Source organism: Geospiza fortis, unplaced genomic scaffold, assembly GCF_000277835.1.
Source record: "Geospiza fortis unplaced genomic scaffold, GeoFor_1.0 scaffold486, whole genome shotgun sequence".
NCBI classification, from domain to species: domain Eukaryota; kingdom Metazoa; phylum Chordata; class Aves; order Passeriformes; family Thraupidae; genus Geospiza; species Geospiza fortis.
This window is the reverse complement of record NW_005054417.1, coordinates 769,306-787,561: the sequence shown is the minus strand read 5'-3', so window position 1 is coordinate 787,561 and position 18,256 is coordinate 769,306. Positions and strand designations below refer to the sequence as shown.

General features: G+C 37.9%; 1 protein-coding gene across 1 annotated transcript in view; it reads right to left on the bottom strand.

Moving 5' to 3' along the window:
• PREP (prolyl endopeptidase) overlaps positions 1-18,256 on the bottom strand; it is an 86,756-nt gene that overhangs the window by 29,701 nt on the left and 38,799 nt on the right. Inside the window, exons 9-10 of the mRNA XM_031061583.1 lie at positions 9,879-10,076; positions 6,310-6,413 (exon numbers count right to left, since the gene is read on the bottom strand). Coding sequence (XP_030917443.1) covers positions 6,310-6,413; positions 9,879-10,076 — 302 coding nt within the window. The remainder of the gene's footprint in view (positions 1-6,309; positions 6,414-9,878; positions 10,077-18,256) is intronic.

Genomic DNA, 18,256 nt, shown 5'->3' with positions numbered 1-18,256 from the left:
TGCTGAACCAAAGCTCCCAAATTCCTAACTATGCATCAACCCCCAGGGTATATAAGAAGGGGACAGAACAAATCCAGACATTTAGACCTTAAAGTAGGATTTGAACTAGATTGGTGAAGAAAGCAATGCAAAGTCTATCACTTCATCCTCTTTGGAATAGAAAGATGTGGTTCCTACTCCAGATACCTAAGGAATATCTGAATTGCATTATACTTAAATTATAATGGATGTAGAGCCAACTGCTATTCTGCTACTCCAGCATATGGATTTCAAAGTTCAAGAGCATTTAAGGTCATCATAAGAAATCCATCTCTTGATACTCTATCTAGATGTAAAGTCCTTTATTCTGACAATTTCCTTCCTTAAAAAGGAGGGTAATGTGGCTGCAAATATTTGACATATTTAATATACAATCTCTTGGCTTTCAAGAACTACAAAGGCCTTTAAACTAGAGCACTACATTTTCAGTGTTTCACTGACCTCCAATTAGAAGAGGTAATGGCAGACTAATGTGGTGTTTGTAACAATCACATGCCACGGGTGTAAGATACTGTATTCCACAGGCAACTTGCCAGTGCTGTCACAGTTGTCACTGTGATTTTGTTGATGTCCTCCAGAGTGAGACTGGTGCCTTGGTGCCAACGCACTAGGTGAGATCAGAGCCAAAGCTTTCAACCTCCTTCCTGGGGGCTCTGAAAGAAGTGACTCAAAGCTTATTTCCCCCCTGCAAGAGAGCAGGTGTCTGCCATACTGTGGCAAGCACTAGAACTGTGGTGTTTGTCACATTCCTTCTTCCCACCAATATTTCACAGAATCACAGAATATGCTTAGCTGGAGGGGACCCACAAGTATCACTGAGTCCAATTCCTAGCCCTGCAGAGGACCATCCCCAAGAGTCACACCACGTGCCTGAAAGTATTGTCCAAAGCTTCTTGAACTCATTTTCTTCCTTACTGTAATACAAAACCTCAAGGAAATAAAAGGAATAAAATAGAAACAAACAACAATAAGCAACTTGTTTTCCCCAAACATTAATTCTATCCTCCCATCCCATGAGATCAAGGCAGGATTCAAACCCCAAATACTGTGAGAAGAAAGGAAGTCCAACTCTTCAAAAATCAACCCCTTTTTGGTTGTGATGGATTCTTAGGAGAGGGATGAAAATTATGCCAAAATTACTTAGTCCTCTGTAGAAAAGGGGAAAATTATTTGTCTCTGCTCAGAATCAGTTGCAAGTACATGCCTTCAGTTCCCTGGTATGAGAGTGCTTTGTCTCAGCAAATAGATTTAAATGATCTCACAACTTACAATGATCTATTAAAATAGAAAGTTACACTTGAGTTCTGGTCAATGGGGCTGGCATTTGGGCTGGTGCTGCCTAACACCTTTGTCAGCAAAATGGACAGAGGATTGAGAGTATCCTCAGCAAGTTTGCTGGCACCAAGCTGTGCAGTGCAGTGGACATGCTGGAGGGAAGGGATGTTAACGAGAGGGACCCTGGCAGGCTTGAGAGGTGGGACTGTGTTAACCTCATCAAGTTCAACAAGGCCAAGTGCAAACTCCTGCACTTGCATTGACACAATCCCAAGCACAAATACAGGCTGGGTGGAAGTGGACTCAGAGCAGCCCTGAGGAGAAATACTTGGGGTGTTGGCTGACCAGACACTCAGTGTATCCCAGCAAAGTGCACTCACAGCTCAGAAAGCCAACTGTGTGCAGGGCTGCATCCACAGAAGCATGGCCAGCAGGTCACCCTGGTGAGGCCCCACCTGGAGCACTGCACCCAGTTCTGGGGCGCCCAGCATGGGGACACTGACATGTCAGAGCAGGCCAGAGGGGACACATGGAGCTGATCAGAGGGCTGGAGCACCCCTCCTATGAAGACAGGCTGAGAAAGTTGGGGGTGCTCAGGAAAAGGCTCTGGGGTAGCCTAACTGTGGCTTTGCAATACCTAAGAGGGACCTATAAAAGAACTGGAGAGGAACTTTTTACAAGGGCATATTGCAATAGAAGAAAGGAAATTGGCTTAAACAGCAGAAGGAAAGTCTAGACGAGAAATTATGAATGAATTCTTTACTGTGAGGGTGGTGAGATAGTGGAACAGGTTGCCCAGAGAAGATGTGGACGCATGATCCCTGCAAGTGTTCAAGGCCAGAATGGATGGAACTTTGAGCAACCTGGTCTAGTGGAAGATGTCTCTGCCCATGGGAGTGGGGTTGGAACTAGATGATCTTTGAAATCCTTCCAACTCAAACCATGCTTTGATTCTACGATATATATGTGGGTAAGGGGAAAAAAAAACTATGTTAAGACAATCTCTATAACCACACCGAAAAAAAAACAGAGATTAATTATAGCATCAGCTCTTGCATTGCTTAGCAGGTTGAGCTTACTACAGTTTACAGAGGACACTGCTTTCCTCTGTTATTTTTATATTAATGAGGGAATCTAATGCTCATGGAATGACACCACCAGCAACAGCAAGAGCCAGGAATAGCATGGGCAGGTGCTGTGCACAAGTTTCTCTGCCAGTCAATCTCAAGCCTGACTCATCTTCTCTGAGTGTTGTATTTTCCTGAAGCAGAGATTAATCACTGTGCCAAACTGTATGGTGTAAAGTTCCACTTGGAATGAGAATGACTGTAGATTAATTTTCCCTATCAATGCCTCATAACTTAAAATCAGTACTGCAATGGCTTGGTGATGGGAGTGAAAGTGAGCAAGAAAAGAATAAAATTCTCATGACAATGATTTTACCTGCAAAAGTAATTTCTGCAAAAGAAAGGTGGAAATTCATTCCAGCACAAACAGAAATATATTTTTTAAGACCAGTGCTTCTTGCATCTGTGCTGCAATATCTAAACAGCAGCTGCTTTTTTAATCAAACTAAGTTGTAAAACCAAGTTGTGTTATGAATTTCACCTTCTGCAAGAGCTAATCCAAAGTGCATCTGTCAATAGCAACATCTATTTTTGGTTCATCTCAAAGCATTTTAAGTACTGGAGGGTATTTAAAGAATGGTAAAAGGAGCCAATCAACATTTTTATTGCTGCAATTTTAACACTTAAAAGCCTACACACCAGCCTCAAAGTAGGTGTGCTGTGAGCCACACCAGAAGACTGTTTATCCATGATTAAGTGTCACTGTGAGGTGTTAACATGGAGAGGCATATAAGAACATAGTTGGCAACTTTACAGAGATAAAATACTTTTATTTAAATAAAATGCTTTTATTTAAAGCAACAGTTGAGTTATTAACACAGTAAACATCTTAGGGCAAGTGTTGTTTTTAAGCTCCTATAAAAGTGTTTTTTCCTTCTGTAAAGCCCATCCCAGGCTATTTCCTGGAAAAGTCTGTCATTGTGATAGATGGAAGTACGCAGGGAAGAAAAGCAAATTTAAGAAGTGCTTGGCAGAGGAAGAGTAATTAATACAACTTAATGTGTCATTTAACAAAAGCAGCCAGGATAAATTTTTTATGTGTAGCAAGCATTTTAAACAGTTTGACTTTTTCACAAAGGTCACAGAGTCTTTCAAGGTAACGACATAAATACAAGCTACAGCACAATAAACTAGACTGTACTTGCAGGGTGTCACATGGAGCCAATAACTTACAAACATGCTCTACCCTGGTGCAAAATACAGGTGTGTTGAAACAGCTCTCCCTTCAGTGCAAGCTGGCTAATTTGTTCTTAGTTTGGGTTGTCCAAGGGTAAGATCTTAGCCCTAGGTATAAAAAAAGCAGCAGCTCTACCACAAATTTTCTTAGTGTAGTAAACTTTATTACTAGTCTACCCTTGCACTTTGCAACATATACCAAATACTGTAGATTGGATTTGAAAGACCAAAACCAGGCACTGTGGCAATTTTCCAATTGCCATTAATTCAGGTTTCATATACACATGACACCTTACATTTCAGTTCAAATCTTGACCCTGTTATATTCAAAGACTTTTGAAGAAGAACTAATTACAGTTTCATACATGCTACACAGCAAAGCTGGGAAGATTGCTGGTATTAGTAGGTATTTCTTCAGGTATATGAGAATAAAGAAAGAACCTTGGCAGGAGACCTGCCTTTCATTAAGGACATGGATTAGGACAGTCAGCAACATTATCCTTTACTAGTTCGTAATTCGGATGGAAATTACAATTATTAAATAGATTCTGCAGCATTGCTCATTCTCCAATAATAATCAGGGTTTGCCTACTTTCAATATATTTCTTGCATTCTTATTTTAGATTTTTTTCACAGTTCCCTGCAATGTTGTCTGTGTTTTGAAATGGCGATGTATTCATTTAGGTTGACAGCCTTTTATACCCTGCTTTGATACCCTTCCATCCCCTTTCCCTCCTCCAAGCAGAAGCACCACCAAGGCTCTAAGTGGGACCACACAAATGGAAACAAAGACTGGAGTCCATCTCTGCAGCACTGACCTGTGCAGCACTGACAGGCTCAGTTCCTACAAACTTGAGCAGGCAGTCCCAGCCCTGGCCTTGGCAAACAGCCTTTTTCACAGCTCAACTGAGGTTTCTCCATGGATCTGAATGAAACATATCAAAAACTAATTTCCAAGAGGTTGCCATATTGAGGTCATTTGTTGGTATAAGGCAAAACTGGATGACTGGTGAGCCAAGAGTGCTCTTCATAAGCACTGATCCCAGTGTAACTACACAGGTCACGTTTCCCTAGAGCTGGAACTGAGCAGAAGCCAAGGAGAAAACTAGGAACAGTGATACTGACTTCCACCACATTACAGCCTAGCAGTAATGCAAGCACTCTGCAAGTGCTTTACAAAGTGAAGGTTTCCAAGGGCATAGCAACAGCATGCTTCCTCCTTGAAATGATTTGTATTACTGTTCTACTTTACCTTAATTTAGCATGCAATTGATTTAAGTGTAAAACGAGATTTTATTTTTTCAGACATTTATTTTATATAATTTGATTTACTAGAAAAATACATTATTTCTAATTCACAGCAACCTCTTCTATACCCTTTTTAATTACACAGGTATTTGTGTTTCATTATTATCCTTCTGGGTTTGATGGCAGCATTACAATTGTACCAAGTTCTTTCCTAAAGGGAATGCAGTTTTCTTTTTCTGATCCAGCTCACTCTGCCCTAAAGTTATCCTGAGGAAGACCCTTAATGAATCTGAGTGAAGCAGCAAAAATGCATTCTCTGTGAGAACATTTCCAGCAAATTGTTCTCTACCACACTCTTATTTCTGTCTGGAGATGCAGAGACAAACAGATGGGGCTGTTTACAACCACCTCATGTACACATACTACTGCCTTTATGCTTTTAGAGAATGTGCCTTGGCATGTGTCAGAGGCAAAATTAAAAATAAGATATTAAAAGAAGTATCTAATCTCTTTTGGAAGACTCCAACTTTATGTTGCTTACCTTCTACAATTTCACCTTTTTGTAGGCTAAGCTTATTAAAGTTCCACTTTTGGCACTAGATTTTGTTATGCCTTTGTCTATAGAAAGAAAAAGCCTCTATTCCATTCTTACTCTTAGTCAGAGGATGGAAGCATCCTACATATAAAAAAATGAATCCACCCTCCAGTATTTATTCTATAAATTTGCAGGTCTTAAATATGCTAAGCATCCCAATATAATGACTGTTTTTCTCGACCCCTAATGATTTGGTTGAGTCACTATCCCCGGATGTTTTTAAAAGACAAACAGATGGACACTTAGTGACATGTTTAGTGATGGACTTGGCAATATTAGGTTTATGGTTGGATTTGCTGTTAAAAGGTCTTTTTCATCCTAAATAATTCTATGATTTCAACAAATTTCCATGAACTCTCTCTACAAGTTCCATACCTGTCTTAAAAGTCCTGACCAGGGCATAGTATTTTATCAGGGTCTTACTAAAGCTGTGTTTAGTGGAAAGCTCATTTACTACTTAGAAATGTATATTCTGTACAATCTTTTTAGTAACAATACTTGTTATGAGGTCAAAGCAATTGTCTGTGAAGAACCCTGTATTCTCCTGAACCTGTTCCACATAATCTGTAGTTTACACTGTTTTCCACTGAAGTAATTTCTCTTAACTTTATAAACCTTAAATTTAGCTAACTCTTATACACCTTCACTATGTGTAATAGGCACCTCCAAAGGAGTCTCCACGCTACCACACTGATATACTTGTCTGAGCCTTTAGAGCACCTACAATAGTATTTCAATTCAAAACCAAGCATAGTTCTAAAGCAAACCTCCTCACCAACAGCCAAGTCCAGTTGTCTTGAGCTCTTGCACAGGTGATTAGAGCAAGACAGGAGAGTTCATGTTTATTACCTGAACTGTCTGGTAAACTGAAGGATCAAATCCTTTAACAGTCACTTCTCGGAAAACTCTTGGCTCCAGTTCCTCTTTGGTCAGATCACAGTGATATATAATACCTAAAATACAGAATACAATGCAAGCATGTCAGCTTAGTACACATCCATCATTAAAAAGATGTCAGTTTAGGCACTGTGATGGAGTCACGAATGGGAGAGGTAACTCAGCAGGGTGGAAATCAGTAGTTTTGGACACACTTTTTCATTTATTACGCAATTTAACACTTACATATATGCATTTCATCTAGGGAGGGTGCAAAGGCTTTCTGTGCAGAAAGAGTAATTCTCACCACTCACACAAAGCCAGGGGGGCTTAAGCAAAATAGGGGAAAAAATCATTCACATAAAGTTAGAAAGGACTTATTAAGGACAATAATGTTAGAAGAAAGAAATGTAAAGTCAAATTTAAAACACTCCCTTTTACATTCACCAGACTGAGAATAAATACATCAAGAATTTCACTCAGGTCAACAATGTTCTTCTTATTACAAGTATTTGAAATTAAAATTTAAATGGCCCAGCTAACAGAAAGCCTAAACATTCACTTGAACTTGTGGCAGACTAGCATAGGTTACCAATGGAACTGAACAAAATCTGTCTTGAGTAGCTTTTCTTACATCTTGATCCTGCAAGTTTGAAGACAACTTCCCTTGAGTTGTATGTATGATTTCCAAAGGATTGTGACCACGAGAAAACTTATGTCTATAAATAGTACAGAACTTCTAGGTTGCAGCAGAGGCCAAATCACAAGGAATGCAGCTATCTAGACACTACACAGATGTGTAATTAACCATGAATAATTTTGCATTCAAACTATAAAACATATTTCCTGTCATTCAACCCTCATAACATTTAAGTATGTGTCATACAACGTGACTATCATGTTTGCACACTGGTCAACATACTAAAAAATCCCAGTATTCATGCCTGTACTACAGATACATGTGATACATAAACTAACTTGAGTGTTAATTATTCTTTGTTTTTCTCCTTTACAACAAACTGGTCCCTGCAAAATGTAGAACATATATGAGGGAAAAGAACAGCAAAAGGTATGGCAGTAAGCACTCTACTGGGATCCTCAATGTAATAAAATTAACCAAGGTGGACAGGACTTGATTGAAATCCTGATGTATTCTGTGTATTACAGATACATTCAAGAAATAGAAGTAATTACTACAAAGATTATAACTATGAAATTAATACAGACTAAAACATGAAATAATGAGGAAATTTATCTGATACTAGGGAATTGCCTCTTTAAGTTAGTTTTACAGACTGGAAAATCAGGAAGATAGAGATTGGTAAACAAATGCAGATGTAAACAACCATTTCTAGCAATTGATAAAGCCTTTTTCCATAACAGTGAATTAACAGGGGACTAAAAGTAGGACTACCATAGTCTGCTGGGATTTTTTTTAATTTATCACAAAATGATTAGCAAGCCTAATCAGGTTGATAGGTCCAAACCAGCATTAAGGCAGCATTTCCCTTAAAGATCAGATCCAGACAGCCCTCCAGACAGCAACAGCAGAACAGCTGTTTGACACACAGGCAGCTGCCCAAGCTGAGCAATGTACTGGCAAACACTGCACACAGAGCAGGCAGAATTCCCACATCTTAGCAAACCACATGATGAAGAATAAGCACAGTCACAGACTGCATTTCCAGAGCAAATCAACCTAATGTTACACTAACATGCAATTCAACCCCTGCTACTGCATCTCTTGTACTATTTTTAGTGTCACAGCAGTTAAGATAAAAAACCATTGCAGTATTTTTAATTGTTTTGCTGGGTACTAAATAAATGTAAAATGCCAGTGGTCACCTAAGCATCATACCAGAGTGGACAGCAGGGATAGCCATATTTTTCAGGGAATAACAGAAAATATTTTATGGTGTCAGCATATATGGGTTTAGAACTCCTTTATTCATTATTTCATATGTATGGTTATAATTACTTTTGCTGTAGGTATTAAACACGAGTATGTTAATTTGTTTCTTGTCAGAAAAAAAATAATAGTCCAAGCTAATACAGTTGCAATTTATATTGATTTCACACAGTAAAGTATGAATATCTAGGTTAACCAAGGATCAGCCCCATACCTTTTTTATGATTATTCCACTGATGAGGTGAACAGAGGTTGCACACAAACTAAAATAAACCTACCTAAAAATTACCTTTCTGGTCTGCTTTTCTCATTCTTTCCTTATCCTCATACAGTCTACCCCACATTTCTTACCTCCCCTTTTTCTTCCAGATTCCAGGTCACTCTGCCCCAGTTAACAGAGCTATGCCATAGTGAATTCTTTGTAGATGCTAAGGAAATCAATGAAAAGGAGAAAAATAATCTGCCTAAGCAACCAGCAGGCAGTGAGAGCAGCTATTGCTGGCCAGCTGGAAAGCCACAGGCTAAAACAGATCTGGGCTCTTCCTCTACACATTTTTAGCAGCTGCAGAGACTCTACTGGATCAGCTGGGACGAATGGTGCAGGCCTGTAAAACTGGCAACTTCTGGCCCACAATGTGGGCAAGTCAACTATGAACCATCAAGCTGGACAAGGTTAGAGATAAATGCAAGAGTGTCCTCAAGCTACTCTCCAGCTGCAATGGCTGCAACAATCTGAATGTTGTTTAAAAGAGGAACTGAAAATAGATCATATTTCTGTTTATGTAAACAGTAAGACAATAGGCAATTCATACACTTCTTATCTGCTAAGATCAAACCCTAATTTTGATAATTTGACATAATCCTTTCTAGCAAAACCAGCAAACTTATCTGAAATATTTTACAGTCATTTGCAATGTAATGTTGCTGTGCTCTAACTGAAAAAGCAAAAACATAGGTCAGATGCTATAAACACATTTATGATACAAAACCTTGGAAGGAGATAAAGATGCTGAAACCTATCTGCCCCTTCATATTTGAATCCCGTCTTGTATTAGGTATTGATTGTCTGGGCCATAAAGAAAAAAAAAAGAGTGAACAGTAAATACATTTTCTTGCCAGGTACTAGATTGACAATTGTGTAGAAACTCCCTTCCTATGCAAAATCCTAGAATATTTACTGTTTTGCCACACCTGTATTATGTAATGCTTTGGACAGCTCCAGCTTTGCAGGTCTGTAAGGAGTAAGGATGCTCAAATAAGGCTATGCATAAATGAATCATAAAACTATCAGAGAACAATTTCTGTGACTTTTATCAATGTTCTTTAAAATTGTGATTAAAAATCACATTAAACACATTAACAATTATCTTTTACTGAGGTTTTCACCTTCTGTCTTGGTGTATGAAGCAAGAACTGTGAGAATGCTACAATTTTATCTCCAGTACAAGTCAGTCTTTAGTCTTAATGAAGGTGTCTCAAATACTAGCAGGCACATTATTTAGGCTTGATGAATCAAAGACTGATACATTTTTATGTGCACAATCACTGCTAATATGGGTGGAAACTACAAAAAAATGAGAAAGATACTGTTCTCGGGAAAAGGAACAATAACATGAGACAAAAAAAATCTTACCTGGAGATAAAAAGGAAGTAAACTGGTAGAATATTTCAGTGTCCTTCTTTTGGCCACTATATCCCACAATACTACCAACTTCTAGGGGAAAAGTCTTGAGATGTGCACCGGTGGCTAGGTCATGAAGCTGCAGGATATTCTTCACATCATGCAGGTAGCACAAAACCAGGAAACTGGACCTCACACAAGCAACCCATTCTGCACAGCATGGAAAAGAAAAACAAAGCCACAGAAAATACAATTTAAAAAAGTAAGAAAGAAAACAATCAGACATACACTGATCCTATGCATTTAGCATACCTAAATGCATGCAGCAAAACTTCTGACACACACTACCTTTAACTTTTAAATCTTTGTAAATGAACCCAAAGTAAAGTCTGCCATTCTCTGGAAGTGCATTAACCATGCTGCTCAAAGTTAATTTATGCAGACACAGGAATAAAGAATTGCTTAATCAATATGCTTATGCATTTAGGATATTTATAGATCAATACTGCTCTTAAATATCACAGATTTCAATGCATAACCCAAGCAAAACATTTATCTTTGCCAGCAATACTTATGGAAGGTCATGAAAATCAAAACAATCATTATGATTTATACTCAAACAAAACTCATAAGGAAAAAAGACATGATCCTGTATTGCACACTTTGGTACAGAACCTAGATGTTACTATTTCTCTTGGTTCTATTGCTGAAGTAATCAGGAGACTATTCTTGCAAGCAAGCCCTACTGGGTGTAAGAAAAGGATTATTCTGGGGTGATATTCTCATCATGCCATTAAAAAAAGCCCACGTGCTTATTCAAGATGCTAATGTTGCTAAACAGCATTCTTGAGACTGTAAGGTAAGAGGAGCAGGATGCAGCACAGTGAATTCAATCCAGCAAAAGGATCCAGGAACAAGTCCCTCTGCAGAGGTTCATTGCCTCTATGTCTCTCCTGGAGTCCTAGTTCTAGTCCCACTGTGTCTGTGCAGCTGCGCAGGAATGAGAGCTTCTCCTCCACAGAACTTTTCCAAACCTGAGTTTGTTCCTTGGAATAACTACTAGACACATGTGAACCTTTATTTCCTGGCATGCCAATTTCTCAATTGGACTTAAAACTAATTAAAATAAAATATCTGGGCTGTCATTTCTAAAAATCTCTGTGGTTCTACTGACTATCTCACTTCAATCTCCATCTCTATAGCCTGTAAAATGTAGAACCTCTTTGGAGCTCCTGTTCACCCATGATATATAATATAACATGTTCTCTCCTGTCTCCTGTGTCATTGGCTTTAGATCTCTAGTGACAAGTCTATTTATTTACTCATACAGACAGGAGAAAGATTAAAACATCTTAATCTTGCTCAATATTTCTGTCATTTAAGAAATTATTTTGCAACAGAAGTATTTTAACTTCTCATTAATTCACAAACTGAATACAAGCAAGACAAAATACAAGCAAAGCTAAAAATCAAAGAAAGTATCCTGAAGGAGGTAATGTGGGACATTTTTATTTGTTTGTAAGACTAGATGAGCAGGTGATTCTTATTCTCTTCCAACTACATATACACAGCCTCTTCTCTGACAATGCAGACTGGAAATCTAAATCATGGGCAAAATACCAGTGTTGGAAAATGGCTTTTTTTTCTGCTGGAAGCAAAGAATTAGGAGATGAACTAAATGAGCAAGAAATTTTAGGTAGGACAGACAGGGGTACACTATAATGTCAAAGTAGCACTGTGAGATGGAGAGTTTAATGTGACAACATTGGAGGAAAAAATATCAGAGCATAAGCATATAAAAATTGATGGAATTTGAGTTTTATGCCATTTTATCTTATTCACATCTTAACAGCTCTTTCTAGCTTCCTCCAAGTCCTATAAAACCAAATAATTTGAATTCAAAGAGTGTAAAGAAGACAATCTTGTAAATGCATCTTTGCATATTCAAATTACAGAATAAAAGTCCCAAATTGTATGTTGTGCCCCTTCCATTGAGGGTAACAAGTTTTTGGAACTGAAGGTCAAAACTCATTATTCTGAAAGCATCATATATGCTTTCATATAGAGTTCAGGTCTGTCATGAACCCCTAGAGCTCAAAGACTTTCAAATCCTTTTAGCTTGTTTCTGAAGGACCAGTGAAGTGTAATACTTGTCTTTCTAGACATGTGAAATCATGTTTCATAAATACCTAAATAAAGCTTTACTACTCCCCTCTTCCCAAACACCACCATTCATATTTTTTTTTACCCTCAAATTTTCCAACACCCTCATGAGCTTCTAATCTAAATTTGGGAATTTTCTAACCAAACCTCCAGAGAACACTAACTGAAATTTTAGCCATGACCTGAAATAATAAGGTACAGCATAACATAACACTGTTTATAAATTAGTAATAGATGTGTAATTTTAGCTCTAGTATGGCTAAAATTTCATAAGTGAGGCTGGAGAACATAATAAACATTGCAAGTTAATAGTTCTATTCAATTACATATTTTGAAATAGAGAATCACTCTTGGCTGTATACACAAGGAGAATATGTAGTAATTTAAAATATTTTTTACACTGTCACTGCACAAATTTTCCAACATTTTTACGTGGTTTATGAAATTCATACAAAATATGAATTTAAAAGTTAGCATCCCAACAGCAACACAATTTTTTTGCATGCAGAATTATTGTCTCTGCAATGAGTAGGAGATCCCATCAACTGCACTGGTATTCTTAAAAACATGTATAATTAAAACGTCCAGTTTTACTCAAAATTTCTTGGAAAAAATTCCACAAAATGGATTATAAACACATTCAGATCAACTTCAAATGTACATAATATATAGCTTTGCCTCAACAAGAAAAATAAGGGGTTTTTATTTTAAAATTATGTTATGGTGATGCTTTAATTCCTTACTAATTATTTGACTAAACAATTCAGTTTAATGGATTTTTTCTTTAAGAGCCGATGTTCATTATTACTTTGACTTATATATTTATGAAGAGGTAGTACTCTTTTTATTAGAAAGATTCAGTTGCTCAGGAGCAAGGCTGCTGGCTTATGTGGGGATCTCTGCTACTAAGGAATTTGCCTAGGAAGCAGCAACATCAACTCTCCATCACCTCTTTGATTTACAAATTAGATGCTCTCAGGTGGAGATAGCAGATGAGAAGCCAATGCAAAATGTTTTTAAAACATTCCATGAAATTTAGGAACACAGCTTCTGTGTACAGTACCTGTATTATAACTGGGTTTGGTGCATTGCTAACTGCCTCCAAAACTTACAGTAATGGCAGCTACAAAGAAATGCAAAAATCAAAATAGAGCAGAACACTGAAGCAGACTTGAAAGACCAGAAGAAAAAGAGGACACTAAGAAGCAACACTTATATACACAGCAAGCTAAAACAATGCTGAATTATTAAGAAGAGCTTTTTTTGGACTGCAAGCTTTAAGTTGAGTCTCTGTTATTCCCATGCTCAGCACTGAGAACCACAGATACTGTTGGGCATGTTCCATTAGCAGCCAACTTTTTGGTTTTGCTCATGCAGTGCAGGATGCATCCTGCATGCCTCTGAATTTCCTAGAAACTTTTAAGACTCTGTGATTTCAAATCTCCTGTCTAAGCCTGACACCATTGCTGTAGGCACCCTTTATAGACAAATGGGGAGAAGAAATAAGCACCTGGTGCAAGTGAACCATTTATTTTGGATACGCCATTCTGGGATACTGTGAATTGCTTGCTGAGCACTTTCATATACACAAGGGATGGTTTTTAAAAAGCTAACTATCCAAAACCTCTCCAATGTATAGGTCAATTTATTTTTAGTTAATACCAATGAACAGAGCAGTTACTCTCTGGGATACACCTAAACAATAAACACTAAGAGGTTGCCTTCTCCAACCTGAGCATCTTGCTTCAGGCATCAGAGATGAACACAGCTGGAGGCAGTCCTAAGCAGTGAAAGCAGGTGTGAAGAGTTATCCTTGGTGCTGGCCAGTTCTCTCTGAAGAGTACAGTGACCACTCTGGTGGCAACAACAGGTTACATGCAATTCTTCAATAGCTAAATTTGAGCTAGAGGAGATACAATTCTTAACAAGGCCTAGAAAACTGAGCTCAACTGTGTCAAGAACTTCTAGTTCAACCTTCCAGAAATTCATATTTTCCAAAACTACTTTCCAAAAACTCTTTTTAAAATTTTGACAGCTGTCACTAATCACAAAGCTGCTAACTGCAATGTTGCTAGGAACAATTTTTTGAAACCATTTCAGTGAAAAAAGTGTTGAATCCTCACACTAAAAATCCATGCCACTAACCTTAATGACTTAAAACAGTTTTGACCTTTCCTTTCTGCAGCACTACTACAGCATGTTAAGTGTCTGAATGTACAAACATGCTTTGACAGATGCAGGCTGAAATGCTGATGGAGAACACACCACGCTAGAGGAGCCAAGCAGCCACAGAGCTCCAGCAGGAATTGCTGAGTTACTCGATGTGGCTGTGCTTATGAATCCACACAACACATGTACTGTTGAGTGAGAATAGTTAATGTATTTCAATGGACACCAAAGCTGCTGCTGCAAGACAGACCTGGAATGTCATTGTGGGTTTTTTTGGTCATCACAGACAGTAACCAAAAACGTCAGTGTCTCTGCAGATTAACAGGTACCAATGCTGATCTCAACTAGAACGACCTGTAACCATCACTCAAGGCTACTTACAAGTAAACTTGCGGGTAAAGCATGGGCAATTTACAGAATAAAACAGGAATAATTCTGAAATGTGTGAGTAAATGTTGACAAGCCTTCACAATATAAAGCATGTATCTTCTCAATGAGACCCCATCCTCAATGGCAGCCTGCCATGTTAAAGTTAATGGGAAAGCTTCAGCCAATTTCAACAAGTGAAGGATTTGGTGCTTTTTCCAGACTTTCCCTCCTGGCTTCACTATGGCGCTAAAACACAAATTTCAGCTGCAGTAACTTCCCTCCCCATCTCCCACACATTTATGAATTAGTTAGTAGGTTAAAAGTATAAAGAAAAATACTATTTTCCACTTGGGAATTGTAACTGAGGCAAGGGAAGCATTTAACATGCACTGAGTTTAGGGGTGCAGATGTGTACAAGGTACAGAGAGCACTGCTAGCTTTGCCTCTGCTTGTTAAATGGCCAACTGAGATTCAAGGAACTGTTCAAGATCCTCTCCTAATCTACAACACATTCAGGAATTTGTCTTATTCCTCAGCTCTCCTTATGCAGGAGATCTATGTTGCTTTTCATTGCCTCAAAGAAAGGGCTGGATACTAACTGCTGCTCTCCAGCTGCCCTGCTCAACCAGTACTGCGCACACTGGGTGCAATGCAGGGTGTAACAGTTCTCAAAATAAATCATTTAACCTTCTAAACCCAGCAGGTTTATCCTGTGCCTTAGAACTAGGGTTGCAGGTCTGTTATGGTCAGTCTGCATTTAGAGTGTCATAGCTGCCTTTCAATTCAGCATGCTTCTTGCAGCTATGTGGCCATTTAAAGCACAAGTTCAATGTCAGATGTCAATCTCTCCTATGGTTTGATTTCAGACTCCTTGCAAATTAAAACTAACACTTCATAAACAAACTCCAAAGGGAAGGAAGTTAGCCTCATCACACTACAATATGCTCTGAGATGCCCTCTTCAATTTGCTTTTAAAATAGCTGTCATTTATTTCTTCCCCTCAGCTCACAGAGTAGAGATCTATATTTACCTCATCCCTGTGTAAAATCCCTGCTGACAGTTGTAAAATGAAGTGTGTGTACAACTTCACTGCAGCAATATGCTTGATTTTCCCCCTTATTTCCCAAATTATCTCACTTATAAACAGTTCTTGAAAAAGAAAGGGTCAAAGCCAATAGAAAAGCCTATCTTAAAGAATATGTTGAGGAAACCAAATGACATTCACACCATCATGTAGGCATGTGTCTTTATTTCTTGGTTAGATTGTATTAGCTGCAGCATCTTTCTAAGAATACAATGATACTTGGTGGAACATTTCTCTATGCCAGTGATGGACACTGGTAGAGATTCTTAATTCTCAATCATGAATTTATTATTTGTAAATAAATCTATTTCTGTAACTGCAGCTTTATGAAATTGAATCTAAGTTAAGATGCAGAAATGAACAGCCTATGTCCTCCAGGTAGGTCATACCAGAGTAGGATCCATATATCCCAATAAAACAGATTTGTGACCTAGGTTATCACTAATTATAATGCTTGTGAAGAAATACTAATACAGCTAAATTACATCTTGTTAAAGTCACTCCCACACGTAGGTAAAAAGCAGTAATACCCATTTACCCTCTGAATCACTGCTGTCTTAGCTTTTGCAGAAGGAGCTTCATTACACTGTCATCTCTTTATCACCCAAATCAAAGTCACTTGACTCCAAGGTTTTCAAGAACGAATTATTAACTGTCATCGTTGTAATTATGTCTTCCTTAACAAAACTTGTAATGATTAAAAGAGCCTGACATGAAGACTGGCTTGCTTGCTGGCTACATCAAGTGAAGAAGTGAAGTTTTTTATTTATTCAGGACTAGAACTTCTTGAACATGATAGAACTCCCATATCTTGATGCTAAGATACAACATTAATCTGCAAGTGTCTGTAACAAAGAAGCAACTGAAGAATTTAAATTTACTTTTCTGCAAGATCTACTATAGTTTATTAAGATCTACTTAAAACTCATCTTCTTATGGAGACTCTTGCATTTGCTAGTTCAATCCAACTTCTTTACATACAACTCCAAAAAGCTATAGAGAGAAGTAGACATATGATTGCCTGTTCTGGCTTCACATTCAACTACAGTAAAAGATTAATGGCACACAACATATTCCTGAAAGTCACCCTGATGGTTTTATATGACAGATTATGTTTGCTTTCAACTGTTTAAGAGCTGAATGCCTGTTGGGTTTACAGTCTAAAGGCCAGTGTCCTCAGCAAACCCATTCATCTTAGCTTTCAGCTTTTTTAGTGCATCTCTTGTTAAGTCTGTACTGTCAAGGCTGTCATGTATAAGCCATTAAATGAATGTTCCATGCATTCATTTTTTTTTTGTTTGTGCACGAACATGAACTCATCACGACTTTGCCTCCAGAACGAAACCAAAATGGAGCTGAGTTAAATACCACCATGTAGGAAAGAGCAGATCTGGCATTTATCTTACTGGGAAGGAATAGATAATCAGCGCTTACAGAGCCACTGGTCAAAGCTCCTCTGGCTGCCTAGACCACTCTCCACGTAAATCCACACATGGCAACCACATTTCATGTCAGTCACAGGTTCCTATCCCATTCTGTTTATACACTCATCACATCCAAATCAATTCTTCAATTTGGTCCCACTTTATAAACTGCTGTCCCTCATAACTTAAGCACAGCTTAACACACTGCCAGTGTGTCTACAGCAGTGAATTTGTACATGACCAAAATTAAGACTTGGAAGCAATTTTTCACTTACATCTATTATTAATTCTCTGCTTAGGACTTGAAACATACTTCATTTAAAATGTAGGTTGCTCCTGATTCAAATAGTTCCCAATCTTAAGAAAAGATATGAGCCTCACCAAACTCTGATTTGCTACATTTCTATTCACTAGAATTCTCTCAACATTCTAGACCCCAGTCATTTGCAACATCACTACAATTCTGGATATGTTTAGAATAAACATTTACGTCACACTGGGGACATCTAGTCTGGGGCAGAAATCACACAGGACGCATTGTGAACTGCAGACAGAAATAAAGATTTTTTTTTAAGTGACAAAAGCCTTAAGATGACTTTGAAATGTAGTAAAATAGGTTTGTCTCAGTGAGGAAAGACAGAAGGTACACTATATGTACATATGAAATCAGATACACAAAGAGAATTCTACTCATTCTACAAAGCAGCTCTTCATTGGAAGAGTAGCAAACACGAAGGAATTTGTATAAAAATTGATTAATAAAAAAATTCAGAGTATTTTTGAATAACTAATTATGCTAGTCAGATAAATCATAATTACACCTTGTACTGTATGGAGAGCAAACTACATAAATGTACATGAGGTATCTGTCAAAAAACAGCTCAAAGGTTGTTCTTCTGTATTATCGGAAACTAATTCTAAGCTTTCACAGAACTTTCAGCAAAATGATAGGATTAAAAAAATACAACTTTATTTTGATTATATCAAAACCAAACATTTATGTTTTGAACTTGCTTCTATACTTTAAGAATTCCATGCCCTTACATTTTCCTGAGGTTTTTTTTTTCAAGTATTGTTTACTCCTCTTATTCCAGGAACAAAAGAAATCCTGTCTCAAATTCTGACCAATTCTGTTCAAAGCATGCTGCAGTACTGCCAGATTTGCTCTTTCTCTTCTTTCT